Here is a 20,259-nt window from a genome sequence, read left to right as displayed (position 1 = left end):
GGGAACTCCAGGATTGTCAGTTTAAAAAAAAAATTTTTTTTTAAATCACCTCTTGTGGCTCCTTCCCTTCTTGAGTTTCATATCAAATTCAGCTTTTCTTATTTGCTGTCTGGTTTGCTAGGTGTACATTAACATGGCTGCTTCATCTTTTCACTATCCACGCTTGCTTCAGACTTGTTTCTTGTACCTGTTTCACGCTTTCAGCTTTTTTCCCCCTCTGTATTTCCAGTTCCGGGCCTACCCCCATTTGGTTCTCGAAAAATAAAATTTCCTGAGTCATTCTGCCTGGAAACAAAAACTTCTCTAGTTGAGCTTGGTAATAACAGCACTGTTAGGTAGGGCAGTTTGTAGAAACCTGGTTGCCTGTAGGTTCATAGCACTCTAGCTTATTCTCCTTTCCGTGGTCCCATGGGATGGGCTTAGTTTTACTCAATGACTTGATTTCTCTTCAGATGTTTCCAACTCTTTCAGAATCACTTCAGGTCCACATACAGCTTGACAAAGTCATCTAGAGATTATCCCTCCCTTATCTAAGGTTGGGTTCGTCGAGGTCTCTAAGAGATGGGAGAGTGCTATATTATCCTCTTGAAACTGGATTCATGCTTGCTTTATGAGGAAATGAGAAATCTGAAGACATTCACATTGTAACTTGGCCATTCTAGTAGTGAGACAACTGGAGAGATTTACTTCATTGACTAGTAGCTTTTTTTATATCTGTAAAGTTAGAATAGTCTTAAAGCTGTGGAGTGCCCATTGTGGTGCAGCAGAAACGAATCCGACTAGGAACCATGTGGTTGTGTGTTCAATCCCTGGCCTCACTCTGTGGGTTGAGGACCTGGGTTGCCAAGAGCTGTGGTGGTGTAGGTTGCATATGCGGCTTGGATCCTGAGTTGCTCTGGCTGTGGTGTAGGCCAGCAGCTGTAGCTCACCTTAGACCCCTAGCCTGGGAACCTCCATATGCCGTGGTTATGGCCCTAAAAAAAAGAAAAAAAAAATCTTAAAGTTGTGATGGAGTTTAATATTTTTAAGAGTGCTCCCATGGGTAACTTACTTCCATTTTCCTTTTTTACTTTTAACAATAAGGACTAATAATTTGCTAAGGAATGGACCTTGCTATAAAGTTCTGCTTATGCTGCCCTCTTGCTGTCTTTTAAAATAAAGCAAATTCATGCAGCTTGAGAGCTTCCATGTCTGGATTATTGTCTTTCTGGGACAGAGCCTTTTATTCATTGATTATGCTCTCTTTTTCAGAGTCTACTTTAGATGTAGCAGACATCTTGATTTTTAAAAAACATTGAGGCCAGGAAAAGTAATAGAGGAATGATTTTTTTGTGTTAAATAAGAATTTGTACTTGTACAAAGGTCTAGAGATAAAGGAACCATATTCTTTGTCATTAAAGATATATTTGTGATTTTCTGCTGGCATAGCAGCTAAACTAAAAATAAATTGCAGCGACTCAGTTTCCAAGTTTTTTTAGGGGGTGGGGTGGGGGGAGGCGCACTCCTGGTATATGCAGGTTCCCAGGCTAGAGGTAGAATTGGAGCTGCAGCTGCTGGCCTACACCACAGCTCACAGCAATGCCAGATCCTTAACCCACTTAGTGAGGCCAGGGATCAAACCTATGTCCTCATGGATGCTAGTTAGATTTGTTTCTGCTCAGTCACAATGGAAATTCCCCAAGTACTTTTTTAAGCTGTATAAAACCACTAAAAGGTAGGCATCATTTTACTGAAAAGTTGGGGGGCTGTATTTACAGGGAAAATAGGAGACCAGTCTGAGATTTTAGGACAGGATTTTTTGGGAATGATTATGAGTTACAGAAAACTGTTGGGAACTGGAAGCAGAATGAAAACATACTGGGGAAATGAATGAAGCTTTTTGTTTTCACCGTGCTGTTTGGTTTTGTTGAGTAGTCAGAATTAATTTCCCCTTATTTCTAAAATGTTTGCTGCTACTTTGAGTCTGTTCTCAGTTCTTGGTGGTGAACCTGTCGTTGGGAGTACCTCTCTGTCCAGAATCACTTGGTACATGCAGGGGGAGCGTGGCCTGAGTGATTTTGCAGTATTTAGTTAGGGTGAACCATGTGATGCTTTTATGTAGAATTCGTGAGGATTTACTCTTTTTTGAAAGAGCAAAGTATTGCTTAGTGGTTAAAAACCACACACTGAAACAAAAATCCCAGCTCTTGAATACTGTGGACGTGTTTTCACTGTGCCTGTTTCCTCACTTGCAGTGAGGGGCCGGTAGTAGTACCGTTCTCCTGTACCTTTCTTCTCAGATGAAGCTGGATATCGTTCCAATAAACATTTCATGATTTACCCACTGTTAGCATCATCAAACAAGCTAGCTTAATTTGAGCTAGTAAGCTTTTTAAGGAAATAGCATTATTAAAACGGTAATTTGGGAGTTCCCTCCTGGTGCAGTAGGCTAAGGATTTGGTGTCACTGCTGTGGCTCTGGTCAGTGCTGAGGTGAGGTTTGATTCCTGGCCTGGGAACTTCCATCAGCAACCCCCCCCCCACGGTAATTTGACTAACAATTATTCCCTCTATTAAAAACATTTTTGTAATTGAAATATAGTTGATTTACAATGTTGTGCCGTTTCTGTTGTACAGCAAAGTGACTCTTACATATGTATATTCTAGATGATTGGCTATAGTTCCGTGCTATACAGTAGGACCTTATTGTTTATCCATTCTAAGTGTAATAGTTTGCATCTGCTAACCCCAAGGTGGAAGTTCTAGCACTGTGTGATGTGTTAACGGAATTTAGACCATTATGATGATATGTCATGTATGACATTTCAAACATGAATGAAACACAGTTCACTTTAGTAAATTACTGATGGACTTCCTGACACCCGTTTTGGTGAGCTTGTGAAAGGGTTTTCTTTAGGAGAGAATGTAGCTTGGCTGTACTGATAATCACATGCCTTTTTCTCATCCTTTTTTTCTAACAGAAAGCGTGGATACCCATCAGCGAAGTTTTGATATTGGAATTCAGATTGGCTATCAGCGACGCAATAAGGATGTGTTGGCTTGGGTTAAAAAGCGCAGAAGAACTATTCGTAGAGAAGATTTGATCAGCTTCCTGTGTGGAAAAGTTCCTCCACCACGAAACTCTAGAGCTCCCCCAAGACTGACTGTAGTGTCCCCTAACCGAGCTACTTCAACGGAAACTAGCTCATCTGTAGAGACTGATTTGCAACCCTTCCGGGAAGCCATAGCTCTGCATGGTAAAGCCGTTTAAACATATTTCTTTGGAAAAATGGTTAAGAGTGTGCCTGTGGACCCATTTTCACATTTAGGTTTAGGTCCAGATATATTGTCTGTTTTTTGTCTATTATAGTAATTACTTGCTCTAGAAATGTTTTAATAGAATGTAAGCTAAGAACTTACATGGGCAATTTTTGAATGTTAGCCAGCTCATCCTAAAAAAAAAAAAATGTTTTTAGAAAGTTAGATTGAGCTGATTGGTGTTAACAATAACAGTCTTTTGCGACATTGACTAGAATTTATTGCTTTCCACTTACATTGTACATGTTTCCTTACTCTTCTGAGTCAAAGAGGAAGTTCTTAGTGTCTTAAGAATTCTTTGCATTTATAATTCCCTGGAGAGCCTAGTCCATGACAGGCAAGAAAGGCAGATGACTGTTGGTCAGTTCTCATGGGAACTCCCTTTGACACCTTAGCTTATTGAGTGTACCTGTTGAGGGTGAGAGTTGACCCAAGAGAGTGTGGGCTGATATAAGAATAACTGACTTCCCTTATGTCTGTTGTCCCTTAGGTCCTTGCTTTGATAGTCAGGACTGTCAGAGGATAGGTCCATCACCACCTCCTCAGGCCAGACCTGCCATAAAAAGGCATTCTTGACTGAGGGGTTTAAGTATTACTGGAGAAGCCTGGGGTATGTGGTCAGTAAGTCTGTTGTTACTTGTTCTCTAATACAGACTTCCAGAGAGAACTGGGAGAGGCACTTCTATAAGATACTCAATACTACTGTAAAAATGAAACAACAAAATAATAAGACTTGGTTTAAGCCAAGATGAAAATATGAGTTGTGCAGATGACTAAGCAGGTAGAAGTAAGTTGTGAGTTAGTTTATGAGTCTTGTTAAAAGTTAAAATTTCTGGGCCATAGCATAGGTCATCTAAAACAGAGTAACCTGGTAATTAAAAACTGAGATATATTCAAAGGACTGAGATATATTCAAAGGGCTTCTATACCTTTGAATCTTTAGTGCTTACAGAGATTGTCTTGTTCTCATAGGCAAACTTTGATCCTTTACCTGAAACCCCAGTCAAAACATGGGAGTTGGAAAAAGTGTTGTTTTTTTTCTTCCTAATTGTGAGTTTGCTTATGATAAGTTAAGAACATAAAAACATTTTGTTGCAAGGAAGTCCATGATGGATGGATGCAGTACTTAAGACTGCTTGCTGTTTCTAATATGGTAGAATAGTTAATGCCATCAGAATTTTTGAAACTCAGGCAAAATAGAAATTGATCTATTTCTACTGAATTGAGTTTCACATCTTTTACCATTAAGTTTGGAAAAAAATTACTAAAAGTGTACAGTTTGTCAGATTAATTTTAGTGCATGGTAGTATTTGATGTAGTTGTCTTCCCTTAAGCATTTTGATTGTCTTTGTCATCAAGTGGATTTATGATTCATTCCGTATTTCTCTTGTTAAAATGTCTTTTTTCTGTATAATATTATACTGTAGAAGATAGCTTTAAGAAACATAAACGCCACTCTTGTTATAAATCTTAATGCTGTTGTACATATTGTAAAAAGGGCAAGCTAGCACCCCCTTCCACTATATTCTCCAGCTCCCATTACTTTTTTTCTTAAATTGAGCTTGTTCAACTTGTGATGTTTTACTGAAATTTGGGAGTTTTTAAGCGATGATGTAGTTTTAAATTTTGACATATGTTTAAATTGTGAGGGTTTTAAAGCGTTTGATTATAAAGCTATATAGACAAATAACCTTCCTCTTGAATAAACTTACGAAGTAGTGCCAATCCAGGATATATTGGATTCCTAGGGTTCATACACTGAATTCATATAGTTAAAACATGAAGTTATAATAAATAGGGCCCCTTGAAAAGAGTACATAGAAACATAAATAATACTGAGTTTTGTGTTCTCCTGGAGTTAGGGGACGTTAGTGTATTGAGAAGAATGCTAGTCTGTTTGGAGTATTTTAAATAATTCGATTTCTAATAATAGGGCATTGTTACTACATTGTTAAGCAGATTAATGACTGACTTTGCAACCGAATGTCTTCATGATCTGATTTATTGAACAGTCTGTAAATTGAAGTGTAATCTGTTCATATCTTTTGACATGTATTTGGAAACATTTTAATTAGGGTACGTACTTGTTAGAATTCAGTTTTGCATGTAATTTGCTTAGCCAGATTTATGAAATGTGAGGTCAAATTGAAGTTCTTGGAGAGAGTCTAAATCCATGAAGTTTTAAAGTGCCAGGGGGAGATAAGAAAAGAATTGATATGCTGAGGCAGATTGAAGTTTAAAATCAAAGCAAACGTGATTGTAGCAAACATTGATTTGTTTCCCACAGAAAACCTCATCCTGTCCCTTTTTAAAAGAGAGGGCAGTTACCCTTCTAATTTTTCCTTTTTTATCAGCTCCTAAATTCCCACTCGTGCCAGAAGCGCACCCATGTTTACTAGAAATACCTTCTTTTTTGGGACAAAAATGCCAGATGTAAGATAACTAGGGTATTTTGTGTAGACAGGGTGTGGTGATGAGTAAGGTTGTTTGATCAATACCCTCATGAGCCTTAGACTTAAGTACACAATTGCCATAAAAAGCATACCAGTTAATGGTTATCAAAGTTTCAATCAAAATTGTTAATTTATGGTTATTGAGGCTTAAGGAATATAATTCAGTGCTTTATTTTGGCATTTGTTTGCAACAAATGTTGCTTATTTTTTTTGTGTACCGTGATAGCTATTCATCTGGATACTAAACTCGGAGAAATCACAGAAATGCCTACATATGTGCTAAACTGATTCCTGTCCTTCCCTTATTAATCCTTGTCTTAAAATAAGAATGTTACAGAAAACTAACCTAGCTGAATTAATAGCTGGCATTTAATTTTTAGTTAAGCAGATTTCAGATAGACCAAAAAATCATCTGGACCATTTTGTGGTTCCCTGCCTTCCTCATTGTCCCTCTCTTAGTCATTCTTTCTCTTTTAGACATTTTCCTATTCTTGTCTTCTCTTCAGGTTACTTGGGTCTCCGACCTTTCAGTGACTTTGGTTACATTCCCCAGGATTTAGTCCTTAGCCGCCACCTTCTGCAGTCCCTTTAAGGGCCATCTCAGTCTTAATTTGCAAAATCTCTCCTTCTAGTTGAGCCCCTCCTGACTGCAAAATGTATGCCCCGTTGTGTCCTTGCAGACATTTCCACCAGTGTGTCCTGCAGCCACTCCTCTCACACAAGGTTTCACACTGAACACATCCTTCCTTGCAGCCCCAGCAGCAGAAACATGTCTTTTCCTCATTTCACCACCCAGCAGATGTGTACGTGGCAGATTCTGTGCATCCTCTCGGGAACATATAATTGAGCAGGGTTCTTCCCTTTCAGTTGAAGCCAGTGCATTCTCGGATAATTTATTTTAATGTTGCATATAAGTTGTTCTGGTGCAGAAATGGACATTTCACAATGCAGCCTAGCCTTGGGTTCAGAGAAGGCTCTTTTGGAGGAGGTGAGCCCTGGGCTCTTGGAATAATTTTCCTGCTCTTGCTTCCCACTTCTGAGTTGACCCATTTGGCAGTCCATCTTTCCTGGGACCACTGGAGTGATCATTTTGATCTTGTCGCTTCGCTGATGATAACCTTTGTTTCCCTCTGGCCTGTGGGATGAAGTCACATGACATTGCAAGGCCCTTGTGATTTGGTTTGACCTTTGGTCAGATATCTTAGCCATGCTGTGTAATCTATTGAATACCTCCACACTCTTCTAAGCTTTTCCTTCTGCCTCTTCATCCCTTCAGACGGATCTTTTCTGCCACGAAGCTCTCCTTCAGGTCTCTCCATTCTCTCCAGCCTTGACTGAGCTGCTCTCCCTGTCTGCTTTGTTTCCGTAGCTGTCCCTTGTCATAGACCAGGACTGCAGTGGGATAGGGCTGTGGCTTACAGCTTCTGGCTGTAACAGACTAGTATAGATGTGTTCTGAGCTTACTAACATGGGTTCAGAGGCCCGTTAAGTCAACACTGGGGGCAGAGGACATTTAAAGACTTGAGGCCTGTAGAGCCCAGGTGACTCCAGTGTGGAAAGAGAGAGAATGGAGGAATAGTGGGTGTATCTTAGTGCTGCAAAAGTCAGCTCTTCAAAGCCCAACAGCTGGGCTTGGAGTGGGGCTTGAGGGTGATGCCCCATTGGAGCAGTTCTTTCAGTGTTTACTTGCCATGTCAGCATCCTGATGAGGAAGGTCTCATTTACAACTCATGCTTCCCTGGATTATTACCATTTCATTGATGAAGAAAGGCTTATTTGGCTAAAGGAGAGCCAGATGAGTAAGTGGTAGGGTGGATATTCCAGATCTGTCTGGCTCCCAAATGTACCATCCTTTTATTTGTACATTTGGGGTTTCTTTTGTCTCCCTTACTAGGGCTGAGTGGTGGTGTGGAAAGGTCTCTATGCTTACTTTTCTTCCCTCAAGACATCAGAATATACAGGAATTTGGTATTTCTTCCAGGCGTTCTTCCCCACAAGTGAATCTGGATAAGCAGGCTTGAAGATGAACGGCTCATGACCTATATTTCTGGTTCATTTTAATAGGAAGAGTGTTTAGGTTTTGTACATGGGCTGCATTCCCAGTGTGACCTTGGGCAAGATGGTTAACCTTTCCTAGGTAGTCTTCTGTGTGAAAGGGGTGTGTTTTGTTTATAAAGTGAACACAAAGTGTATCACCTTATAAACAAAGTACTCGCCCTTCCGCAACACTCTGTCAGTGTTCTTTGCCTTGAGAGGAGGACGATGTCTGTGTAGTTCTAGGTCCTCTGAGCGCCCTCTTTGCCTCTGGATGGTGTCACTGCAGAAGTAGAGCTGGAGCTCCCTAGGCCTTTGAGGACACTTTTCCTCCTCCCTTTTCAGTAAGGGTGGCCTTTTAAATTGCAGATGTCATTCCAGAGGAAGCTTACTTATATTACTTGATAAGATCTTGGGCTTGCTTCATGTTGGTATAAACTGGTGAAGTTAGTGATGTTCTCTCTTTCCGCTGGGTGGAGAGATTCTGAGTAGTAGACTTGCCCAAGCTAGTGCTGTGGTCTAGAAAGCCTCAGACTGAAATCTGGTTTTCTCATTCTATTTGTCATCATTGGGATGAGGTGAAAAGGGTCCAGAGTTAGAATGGGGCACGTATGTGTTCATGGAGGGGGGGAAGATCGAGGCCTGGGTGGGAGAGAGAGCTGGGTGCCAAGTCAGACTCCACTCATTTGCTAACTTTATAAAAAACTTGCTCGCTCTCAGATCATCTCATAGGTGATCTTTGTAAGTTTTAGGCTCTGTTCCAGACTGTTTCATAACAATTGGAGACACTTGGTGTTAGTCCCAAAAGTCGTTTTGATGGCATTCTTGACTGAAGACCAGAGAACTAAAACCCCCCTAGGCCTGGTTGACTCTCTGTAAAGTTTATTAGTTCACTCGGGGTGTGATGTCAGTAACTGGTGGGAATCGTTGCTGTCCTTGGCTTTTGGCTTTAAGATAACCACCTTGCTCAAATTCACGTTCCTTTTATGTCTGTTGACAGTGGGCTACTGAAAGTACTACAGGCAGATGCAGGCATTCTAGCTTCTAATGGTCTATTAGAGAATTTCCTGCCCAAAAAGGAAATTTTTAAACGAAAGGTTTTTTGTTTTGTTTTTAAGAAAAGCACTTTGTGTATTAAAAGGTAGTTCTTTAAGTGAGGGTAGAAGTCTGAAACCTTTCTGGTTTGAAAACCCATGTGTGTGTGTGTGTGTGTGTGTGTGTGTGTGTGTGTGTGTAGGGGGGGTCTTGTGTTGTGATTTCTGCAATTAAAATCCTTCCGTGGAAGGTGTGGTCATGTAAAAATGAAAGTGTATATTGTCATGCTGTAGCCTTTCCTGTTGCCTAACATTGACTGAACACAGTAAACGCCAAGCATTCTCATTCTGTTTATTAGAGGCTAGTGATGGGGCAGGTGATAAAAAGATGAATCAAATACTCTCAAGCATTTCTAGCCTAGTCTTAGACAATTTGAAGCACATAATCCCAGGCAGTCAGACTGAGGCACAGGGCCATTGCCCTCTATGTCGGGCTTCTCTTTTTTCTTGTTCTAACACAGTCTCTGGTGTATATGATGATCCTTAGTCTCTTAAGTCATTAAGTTGCTTGGCAAAATTCTTGGATCTGGAGAGACTTGGGTATAGGGCCTTCTTAGAAAAACACAGTCATTTGAAATTGTATTCAGGGGGTATAAGGTCGACTAGGAGGAATTTTTACCTGGAAAAAAATGTAAGGCAGATTCCTATTTTGTCATTCTCTCAGTGCATAAAATGGTTACACTTCTTTCCCCTATTTGGAAAACTGATTTTAGGCAGCATGGACCAATAGGATTTTTTTGTTCCTTTGAGCACAAGTTTTGTAGCTTTTGTTATTTTGACAGAACATTCTTTGGCCTGTGTGTTCTAGAGGAGTAACCAGGTTTTGGTAAGAACAGATCTTTTGATAAAATTTCCTAGACAGTTGAGATCTGTACATTTAAGAAGAAATTCGAGTGTTTATGCTTGGTTCTCTGTTTTTACCACTCTTCTTTCTTTCTGTTGATAAAGCTACGTAGATTGAAACAAACTTTGACAGCTAACACAGATACTTTAAAGTATTTCTAAACTGATGGTATAGTATGAAAGTTTTCTGTTGCAGAGAACTAATTAGAACTGACCTGTGGGAGGTTTATATCCAACCACCTTTCAGAACGCCTTTTTCTTTTGCCCACACTCCTAGCACAATGTGTGGAACACAGTAGATTCTTAATAAATGCTTGTTGAATGTTGTAGCCTGCATCTTCCTGAAATAACACAACTGTCAATAGTTATTTAACATTAAAATGTTTTAAAAATTTCTTTGGAAATTAAGATGTAAGAGATTAATGCACCAAAGCAATCTCATCTCTTAATTGCTTTAAAATCGGTTGTTTTAAGTCATCTTCTTTAATTGAAATTCTTCTGAAGGCTGGAATTTTATACTTTTTTTCAGACCAGCCTCTGAGAATAAGAACAATTAAGGCAATTAAGATAGCATTAAAATTTTTGATGAAAAGTTGGCGTTTTCCGTGTATTAAGATTAGATATTAGCTACTGAAGTTTTTTGGGGGTAGAACTTCACTAAAGCTTCCAGCATTAATGATACAAAACTGTTCCGAATTTGCAAGTTGTGTTGGACATTTTTTTCATTGAGGTGAAAAAGGAGTCCATGTAAGCCATGCCTCAGAGCCAGTTGACTCGCCTAGTACTTCCTTAACAATCCATTGGTAGTTGTGAGGCACTTTAACATTTACTTTTTTCCCACTAGTTTTGCGATTCATAAATACTGATTTATTGGAAAATCTGAAAATTTCCAAAAAGTAAAAAATTCAGTATCTTGTTCTCCCACTCTACAGAGATAACTGCAGTTAATGTTTGGTGCATTTTCTTCCAGTCTTTTTTTTCAATGTATAAATATTAAAATTATTTCATAGTTGAGATCATACTGCATATATGGTACTGTATCTTGCTTTTTTCATTTTAACGTCGTGAGCATTTTTTCCATGGCATTAAAACTGTCTTTGAAAAACTGAAAGCATTTTGGGCTGTCAGCATAACTGAAAATGTTTTCTTGGTGTGACTCATGTATCTTTGTAATTGGTTTGATTTAGTGTGCTTTACTTCAATAAAAATTCAGTATTACAATTTACAGATTGGGGTGGGGAGTGGTATCTACTTCAAATTACCCAAATCTTCCTAGTAGAATTCACTTTTCCATGATTGAACTCCTCCCCAGGTGCCTTTAAAACATGACATTTACATACAGTGTGTTTGCTTGCTCAAAACCCCGGAACACAACTTTGTGCAAAGGGAGTGTTGTCCACTTGAATAGTGCAATTCATTTCAAATGAGAGAATGCTAGTTCTTAGGGCTCCCAGTCAGGATGTCAATCACTTTGTCCAAGTTGGGGGGATTTCACATCCCCTTTCCGCCGGAGCTGAGAGGGCTGGTGGCGCAGACCTGCAGAGGGTCCTGGACCTGTGCTGAGTGGATCCAAGTAAACAGGCTGTCTTCTGTCCTCCAGGGAGCAGGTGCTGAAGGGGGCTGAGGGGTCCGCAGAGAGGGTAGAGGCAGCCTCCAGGCCTCATCCTGGGCTGTGGGATGGAGGAAGGGAGTTGGCCGGGCTCTGCATTTGCTCTTTCTGTGCCTCTGTGACCTAACTATGTGCTGGTAAACTGGAATGACATGTAATTAATTTTGAAAACAGGATTTTCTTATGATCCTAAGCATGACCTTGGTATGAAAATAATAGTTATGTGCTATTTTTAACATTTTGCCGTGTAACCTAGATTCCTATAACCTGGACTGTAACTTTGTTTTAGGTCCTGTGGGAGCTTTCTTTTCAGAGTACGATGAAATCATCTTAATCTCCCCCTTCCTGCACTAATCATTTAAAATGAATGCAGAAACTTTAAAACTGATAAGTTTATCTTGTATTAAGCAATTGAGACCTTTTCTGTCTAATCATACTACTTGTTCTACTGCTTTTGTCAACTGATATTCCCATAGCCCTTTTGAAAAAGTGTGTTCTTTGGTAGAAATTAAGTTGTATGCCCTTGGGCTATACAACTTAGTTTTTAGTTCTGAAGCATGTTTAGATTCTCTGTACTTGTATAGGCCTGATTGTTCATGTGGTTTAGCTAAGGTTTCCTAAAGCATCTTCTGGTAGCTGTCATTGGTTTATAAAATAAAATTTGGGTTGTTTAAAATATATATTTTTTGGTTGTTAATCTTAATTTTTTTTTTTTTTTTGAACTTCTGCTTTTTGGGGAAGATTAGATAGTTAAACTTTGAAAAGAGTTTTCACTGCTGAGAGTAGATAATAAATAGGTAATGTTGCACATTGCCATTTTGCTTTAGCTGTCAAACTAAGCCCAGAGCCATACACCCACAGAAAAAGGATTTGTTTTCTGGAAGTTACTGGGGAGTTTTCAAAATGATGTTTGACCTCTTTTTCTTGGAGAACAGCAGTTTGAAACATTGCTTGCCATGCCTCTTCCCTTCTGATGGAGTGTTTCATAAGCCTTAGGTGTGGTTCCTACATTAACAGGAGGGGCATTGGGATGGGATTTGCTGAGTTCCTTTTTTTTTTTTAAGTTTCTAATGATGAAGGGGATCCTGAGTTTAATTACGAAGTAGCCCAGTTTATTGCTGATGACCCCTGCATTGCAGTGTAAACTACCTTAGGACCTCCTGAATTAAGAAACAGGTTTTGAGTACGCAGACACCTTTCAGTGGTATTATGTATGTTACAGTCTGCAAGATGAGAAAAGAAGGCACAGCTCTGCCCTCAAGGAGTTAAGGGTTTTGGTGGCGAACTCAAAACCCCAGCAACTTGAGAATAATGGATTTTTAACTTCATGACAAAGATTTAAGTGAAGAGAGCTGCCTGGGTGTATTTCCTGGCATTGGAGAGGTCGATGAATACACAGGAACAGCTTTGGATTTCAGTGGCTTTCCAAGTGAAGGGCAGGACCTTGGAGGCATATGTTATGTGCCAGGCGCTGTGTTAAGTTCATGAGATTGAGACAAGACCTTGTCTATAGGAAGAGATGCGTGATAGTGCTGTGCTGTGTGAAATCAGCCGTGACCTTTCTTTGCCTCTTTTACTTTGAATAAACTTGTGTGGGCAGGGGAAGAAGCAGCATGGTTCCTCTGGGAAGATGTTAAGTTTGAGAGGTCCAGCAGGCAGTTAGAAGTAGGAGAAATGTCTGCTCCGGTGGCACGGATGTGGAAAATGATGCGTATGGGTAAGCTAAGGGGTCATGGCTTTCACCTGGGTGACAGCAGCCTGTTGGGCGGAAAAGAAGCCTGCAAAGGCCAATGAGGAAGGAGCTGGCAGGTTGGAGAAAGGAAGGAGCGGAGAGTTTCAAGTAGGGAAGAGGAGCCAGCAGGAAACTAAAAAGGAGAGGTAGGAGAACCAGGAGAGATGCTGCAGAGGGGAGGAGGTGCTAGAACTAGGGCCTCAGGCAGTGAGGGCAGATGGTTTGAAACTGGCAGTGCACAACTCAGTCTTAGGGTGGCAGGGATGAGGCCTCAGAGGCAGGCTGACCCTAGGTCCTGGGGCTACTTGCATGCTGAAATAATTTAGACTTAAACAATGGTTAGTAGAAGGGGAGTAGGAATTTAGATTTTGCTTGAGTCCTGGTTCTTGTTTACTGGCTTTGTGACCTTGGGCGGCTTCCTTAACCTTTTAACCTTGGCTTTTCATCTGCAAAACGGAGATAATAGAGATGTCATAGGGTTATTTTGAAAGTACTTAATGCAGTACCCGACACAGGAACTGCTCTGATATTAGCGTTTTTATTTGTTTTAATTGAGGTATTTAGCCTCGGAAAGGTTTAGAGCTAAAGAAGGGTGGTGTCACCAGCAGAGGGGAGGGCGCCTCCTTCTACAGAGAGAAAAGTGAGGGGACTGACGGTTCCTAGAGTAGGGAGTTGAGAGCAGTTTCCAAAGGGCAGTGTGGTTGAGGCCATGGGTTTTGGAATGTTCACAGAGGATTTGTAGAGTGAGAACAGTGTCAAAGGGAATTGGGTAACTTTGGTAGGAAGCAGAGAATCTTTTTCCACTTAATGTTCAAATTTAAGTTACATTTACAGGGTAAATTAGAATGGTCTCCTATGAAAACAACCTCTAAGCTTGCTTTGAGATACAAGTCCTGTTCCTTGGAGACATTGATTATACTAAATCATATCAGATTAATTGGGCAGTGACAAAATTCCTAAGTGAGGCTGGGGTGGTGTAAGGGGGCGATTCATATGAAGGAAAATCCACAGGCATTGATGTCAAGTTATTAAATTCAGGGCTATAGTTTGTTTCCTGGCCTCACTCATGCCTTTCACAGGTTTCTCCGGAACGTTGGGAAGCAGAATGTACGTTCGCCTCCTGTAACTTTTCAGGGGTCTAAGTGGATGAGTGTCCAACCATGAATGCTGGGTGTATTTTGGATTTAGTAACTCTTCACCTTGAGAGCAAGGCAGCAGGATTTTTTGTACCACTCTTGCTCTCCCTGCTGCTGAAGCATCAGATGATCGTGAGTTAGGCTGCCTCTAAGGGATATCTACGAGGTACAGTCCAGACCTTGGGGTCATCCTACAGCCTGATTTGTCCTGGGATCATTTTTAATAGTGACCCCTTTTCAGGCTCAGGAGGGTGCTGTTTGGGATGCTAAGTTCTAAAGGTCACCATATCTGTAGGGATATTAGAACAAGCCCATTCAGGTCTGGAAATGACGGCTTGCTCCTCATCATGCACGCACGCACAGCAGAGGGATGTGTCGGAATGGTGACTTTGGGTAACCAATATATTCTGTGTAAAGCAAGCACCTCCCGCCCTCAGCTCTAAGTTACATACAGTAAGTGCCTAGTAGAGGAGACTGCAGAGGTTCATGACGGCAACGGTGCCTGCCACATAATAAGCTTCCAATCATTGGTCGTTACCCATATCGTACATATCGGTAGTGTTCCCAATAAAACATCTGCTACGTCAAAGCCAGATGATTCATTCTTCGAGGAAAAAAATGCTCCCCGGTGACCCCCCCCCCTTGCCAGGAATATAGGCAGACATCCTTTGACGCTATGGCAACATTGAAAGTAGAGTGGGTTGCTTTCAAGAGGGTCAAATAATTGAGCAACTCTAAAACCTTTTTTCTTCTTCCTAGGTCTTAGTGGTGCAATGGCTAGTATAAGCGTGCGTTCGAGTACCCCAGGCTCTCCTACACATGTAAGCAGTGGATCGAATGCTAGTCGAAGGAGAAATGGACTCCATGATGTCGATTTGAACACTTTCATATCAGAAGAAATGGCACTCCACTTGGACAATGGTGGAACTAGAAAGCGTACCTCAGCCCAGTGTGGCGATGTCATTACAGACTCACCAACCCATAAACGCAACAGAATGATCTAAACTGCAGACATTTTCACACCCACCATGCTGCTTGAAAGCCACTTGATCCTCAACATATACTATTATTGCAAAGGAAACATGAGGCCATCTTCCCTTGTTCACTGTTTAAGACACGTGAATTCTATAGTGGTTGCCATAAAAGGAAGTCCTAGGTATTGACAGTAGATGCCTCTTGTAACTATGGCTTTCTTAAAACTATAATCCTAGCAGAGGACATCAGATATCGTGTAGTCGTTAGCAAGATCATCATAGGCAAACATATATCCGTTTCAAGGCTAAAAGTGACCTTAACTGTATTTATTCTCAAAGGGAAAGGAAATATCAGATGTTTATTTGGTTATAGAATGCTTTTTTGGGGGGGGAGCGTCCATTTCCTGCTGTGTTGAGTATTTTTGCTTCAACAGTATTGCCAGGTTCCTAAAATTTGTCTAAAAGACACGATTTGGCTTCCTCGTCAAATCTTCAGGCTTCCATTTCTGCAGCAGTGCTGTACCATGCACCTGGTTCCTCTACAGTGACAGTGTGCAATTTCTAATTATTGGACTGTGCCCTATTTTTAGTTTTCAAAGCAGTTTCTAATTCTGGTGAATGTGTGATGTCAAAGAGGTGCTATATGATGGTCATGCAGTTAATGCTTACTATTGAATCAATACACAGAACTTGATTGGATTCACTCTGTGCGTGCTAGTGCTCTAAAAGTAGCCATATTATTAAATTGCCCCCAGATTAACCCCGTAGGCTTAAAATACTCATTTTTTTAAGACAAGTACTGCTTCCCATTGCAGGGTCCTCTCCTTATGATAAATGCACCCGTGTAGACTGCATTCAGGGTTACCTGAAGTAGAGAGGTCATGAACTTTGAGAATGGGCTTCCTTTTTGGTTCAGTATTAGTGAGAGGGAGATGGATGGTGGGAGGGTAGGTATTAGAGTCTTTCATACCCTGTTTTACATTTTTCACGAATGTTCTACTTGGTGCAGTTTCCATTGGAATGGGTGGAAGGTCCCCGTCTTTTTTATCTGCTAATAATGTGATCACAACTGAAACTAGCAAAACCCACCTTTCCAGTCCCTCTCCTATAAAGTACAGTTTGGAATCTCATTCTGGAAAAGATGGAATCGCATGGAGGTTCTCTAGATGTTAGGTAGAGACTAAATAAAAGTTCTCAGTAGAGTCCTCTTTTGAGTAATTATAAGACCTCTTGTAGCTACAATGTTTTAGAGCATGTTTCATCTTCATTTTTAATGTCTTGAACTGAATGGTAGTCTTTTTTAGATGAAGAACTGATGTCAGCCTGCCAGGTACTGTAATTTATTCTATCATATTATTTTATATCTATATATCTATATATCTATATATCAAGTAGGACAGTGAAAATGTTTCCTTGCAAATTTGTAGACCAGTATCAGTTACTTCCTGTTTTTATCCTTAAAAGACCATTGCAAATCAGTGTAAGGGTTTTTCCAGTAATGACAGCACTTTCTTCAACCATTTAATAATCTTTCTGTGAAGAAACTTTGCTAAGTTAACCATAATATTCGTTGACCAGGTGGGATGTGAATGGAATATTAGAAACCTGTGAACTGAAGTTCTGTGTTCACCATTGACACAGCCCTTATTTCAGAAGTCATAGTCCATATACTAAAAGTAGGAATGACAGTGAGGCATTTATAAATTTTTGCAAAAGTGGGTCATTTTTTTTCTTTTTTGTTTGAATATGATAGCAGGAAGAATTATAGCAGTCTGTCATTTTACCTGAAATGGGCAAGCCTGTGTATTATGAGTACTTTCAAGCTTCCCTTTGGAATATACCAAGAAAGGCATTTGGAGTTATCTTTGTTTTTCTATCGTTGTAAATTTAGATTTTGGAATTGGGTTTGGTGGTGTGAAGCATTGCTCACAAGCGGCCAGAACTCCTCTTCCTGAAGGATTTTTGAGAATGAGGAATACGTATTTAATCTCCCCTTTATGCCTTGGTTCTAGTTCCTCTTTCCAAGTTAAATAACAAAAAAAAATTTTTTTGGTGGTTTTTGTTTTAGTTGGTGCTCTGAAGCTTAATCTTCGTACCTTTTACTCTCGATTGTCAAATTTTGATAAAACGTGCCATTTTCTTTGGTAAGAAAAAGCAGGTCTTCACGTCTGCCAGAACACAATTTATATACCTTATTGGCTCCATTAAACTTTTTAAAAACGTTAGCATTTGTTACCTTTTTTTTGCATTGCATTTAATTCTAAATGCTCTTTCCCCCTCCAGTTGAAACTCATTCCCCCCCATCTCTATCCCTTTGCTCTCATGTGCCACCTGAGCACAGAATAAGCTGAGACCTAGCAGAAGAAAGGGAAATGGTTTCTCCTGGGAAAACTTAGTTCTGACTGCTAGATTTTTGCGGCCTTTCTTTGTGCCATTGTAGATGCAAAACAAATCATGGAAGATTGCATACTTGTGTGGTACTTTTTTAATAACTCTCCCTCCCCGCCCCCAATCTTTTGAGAACAGTGTAGGCTGAATGGTAAAACATAACAATTTACTCTGGGGGAACAGAACCTCTTTTCATCTCAAGCTAGATTCTCTTGATTCTTTTAGACATCATAGCTCGCAAGTTCTGTTCCTGTCACCCTAACTTGGCATGAGTGGGTTGAGTTAATCCTTTAATACTGCAGTGTTCTGAGCATGGCTGAAGCATTAAAAACTTAAGTATATAATGTTTAGTATTTTATAGAGCAAAATTAATGGAAAGCATTTGGCTGAATCTAAAGACCTGCAGTCAAATTCTTCAATGTGGTTTACCCAACTGGAGTAGTGGTACACACCTTAAATCATTCAATGAATAAATAATTTAAAAAACTAAAAAACTATGGGGCTTGTCTGCAGTTTTGTTTTGGTCATCACATCCGAGTAACTTTGACATAATCAAATGAAGTTCAGCCTTAAAAATAATAATTAGCTTGAATATTTTCCCCAAGGGCTGTTGGAACTCATTAAACTCGAGTCACTGTGGCTTTGGGCCTTAAGGTTGCTGCTGCACAGCAGTGAAAGTTGGGCCAGCTTCCTGAATAGTAGGGGACTGGGGGTGGCCAAGGTCCGACCAGTGAAGATGCCAAGAGATGATTTGTAAATGGCCTTTAGTTGGGGATACAGGCAGCAGAGCTGATTTCAGAACATCCTTATGAGTGAATCATTAAGATTTTGGCATGATGACCACCTGGATTTTTGAAAGGTGTACAGACTGACTGTTAGCAGATGAATCTCAGTGCATTTTACTTCATAGAGCTTGTTCCAACCTGCCATTTCATCCACTAGATCGATGACTTAGGTGTCTAGTTACTAGGTTGGGAATCCTTCAGAGATAGATTCTGAACTCTGCTGTGGAAGGTTCTACTAGAAGAGACATTTGTTTAAAGTTAAAAGAAACTGAAGATTTATGTTGAGTTAAATTTGGGAGATGATTCTGCTCTGATTTTTTTTAGGACCTGCTCCCTCTTTGACAGCTGCTGCAACTTTAATCAGTTCAGATGACTGTACCTCGGAAGCCTAGCTTCCAAACTCCACACTGGAATGTTTGTGGGGACAGTGTTTTAGCTGTCGACTCCATGTGTTGTACTGATGCACTTGACTGAGTTTAACTTCCTGTTACAGGACTTGCTTGGTCTTTGTCACGTTAGCCTGTGACACAGAAGGGTTTTTGAGAGTCCAACACAAATTTTGTGGCCCTTGGCAAAACTGAGACATTTCATTGATGCTGTTCCAAATTTCTTTTCTTTTTTTATGGCTGCACCCACAGTGTGTAGACGTTCCTGGGCCAGGGGTTGAATCCTAGCTGCAGCTGCGAACTGTGCCATAACGGCGGCAACACTGGATACTCAACCTTAATCTACTTACTGTGCTGGGCTGGGAACGAACCTGCGCTGCCACAGAGACAACGCTGGATCCTTAACCTGCTGTGCCATAGCGGGAACTCTGCTACTCCAAATTTCTTAGTCCCTAATTTTGCTTGTATTGAGTTAATGCTTCAAAATTTGAAATTGCCAAAATCCAGCCACACATCAGCTTATAGTATGTGCACATCTTTCTACATCAGAACATAGACATGATGGTGATATTTTAGGACTGAATAGGATTCTGTTGTGTCTGAGCCTTTATGGGGTTCCAGTTTTCTATAGTTTGTAACAGTGAACAGTCTAGGGTTGGTTTTTTTTTTTTTTAGGTTTCCCTAGGATAAATTTCTGCAGGGGAAATGGCTGGTTCAAAGGAATTCACATATTTAAAATATTGAACGGTCCTATCAAAGTAGAAGGATCAGTTAATAGTTGCATCACCATGGTGATGAGAGTGCCTTTTCTCCCTACATCTTAGCCGGTGTTGCGTATCTACTACTAGTGGACAGAAAAGATCTTACAGTGTTCACTTACCTTCTGCTCCCTTGTATGAAAGAAGAATCTTTGCTTGAAATTATGTGGATTTGAATGCTGACTTCACCATTTACTAGGTGTGGGAACCTGGGTAAGTTTCCCTCTCTGGGTTCTGTTTCATCATCTCTGAAATAGAAAAAAAAAAACAATGCGAAGCTTAGTGCCTTGAATTCTGTGAGTAGACTTACATCTACTCTTTGAATCTGCTTCTCATCAGAGGAGTCCTTAAGTCGAATATCAACGCTAAATAATTCTGATAGCTTTTTCTTTTTTTAAATGTGCCATTGAAGAGATTAACACTCATGCATTTTTGTGAAGAAAATTAAAATGTCAGACATTTCACCTTAAAGACCCTTTCAACTTGTCCTCTTTCACCCCTCCCCAAAGGTAAAAACTGAAACGTTTTGGAGCGTAACCTTCCCAATACTTTGCCTAGTCCTTTGTGGATGTAACCACTAAGCTGTGCTGCTGGTTGACTGACGGGTGGCTGCGTGAGAGTTCAGTGTTATGAGACCATAACGTGGAAGCCCCGGTCTTGCAAACGGACCGAGGGCCGGTATCAAGCACTTGGTGAAGCTTGTAGTCTGAGAAATGATCAGTTTTTAGGACAAAAGCTTGTCCACAGGTGGGTGAGATGCTGTTTTCCAGA

At 40.4% G+C, this 20,259-nt stretch overlaps 1 protein-coding gene across 1 annotated transcript in view; it reads left to right on the top strand.

Moving 5' to 3' along the window:
* The window catches only part of HAPSTR1 (HUWE1 associated protein modifying stress responses), a 28,354-nt gene extending 10,298 nt beyond the window's left edge, over positions 1 to 18,056 (top strand). The window contains exons 3-4 of the mRNA XM_047780526.1: positions 2,960 to 3,235; positions 14,957 to 18,056. Of these exons, the coding sequence (XP_047636482.1) occupies positions 2,960 to 3,235; positions 14,957 to 15,201 (521 nt within the window). The 3' untranslated portion in view covers positions 15,202 to 18,056. The remainder of the gene's footprint in view (positions 1 to 2,959; positions 3,236 to 14,956) is intronic.
* Positions 18,057 to 20,259: the final 2,203 nt, after the last annotated feature.

Source organism: Phacochoerus africanus, chromosome 5, assembly GCF_016906955.1.
Source record: "Phacochoerus africanus isolate WHEZ1 chromosome 5, ROS_Pafr_v1, whole genome shotgun sequence".
NCBI lineage: Eukaryota > Metazoa > Chordata > Mammalia > Artiodactyla > Suidae > Phacochoerus > Phacochoerus africanus.
The sequence above is the reverse complement of the archived record's forward strand: the minus strand, read 5'-3'. Positions and strand labels throughout refer to the sequence as shown.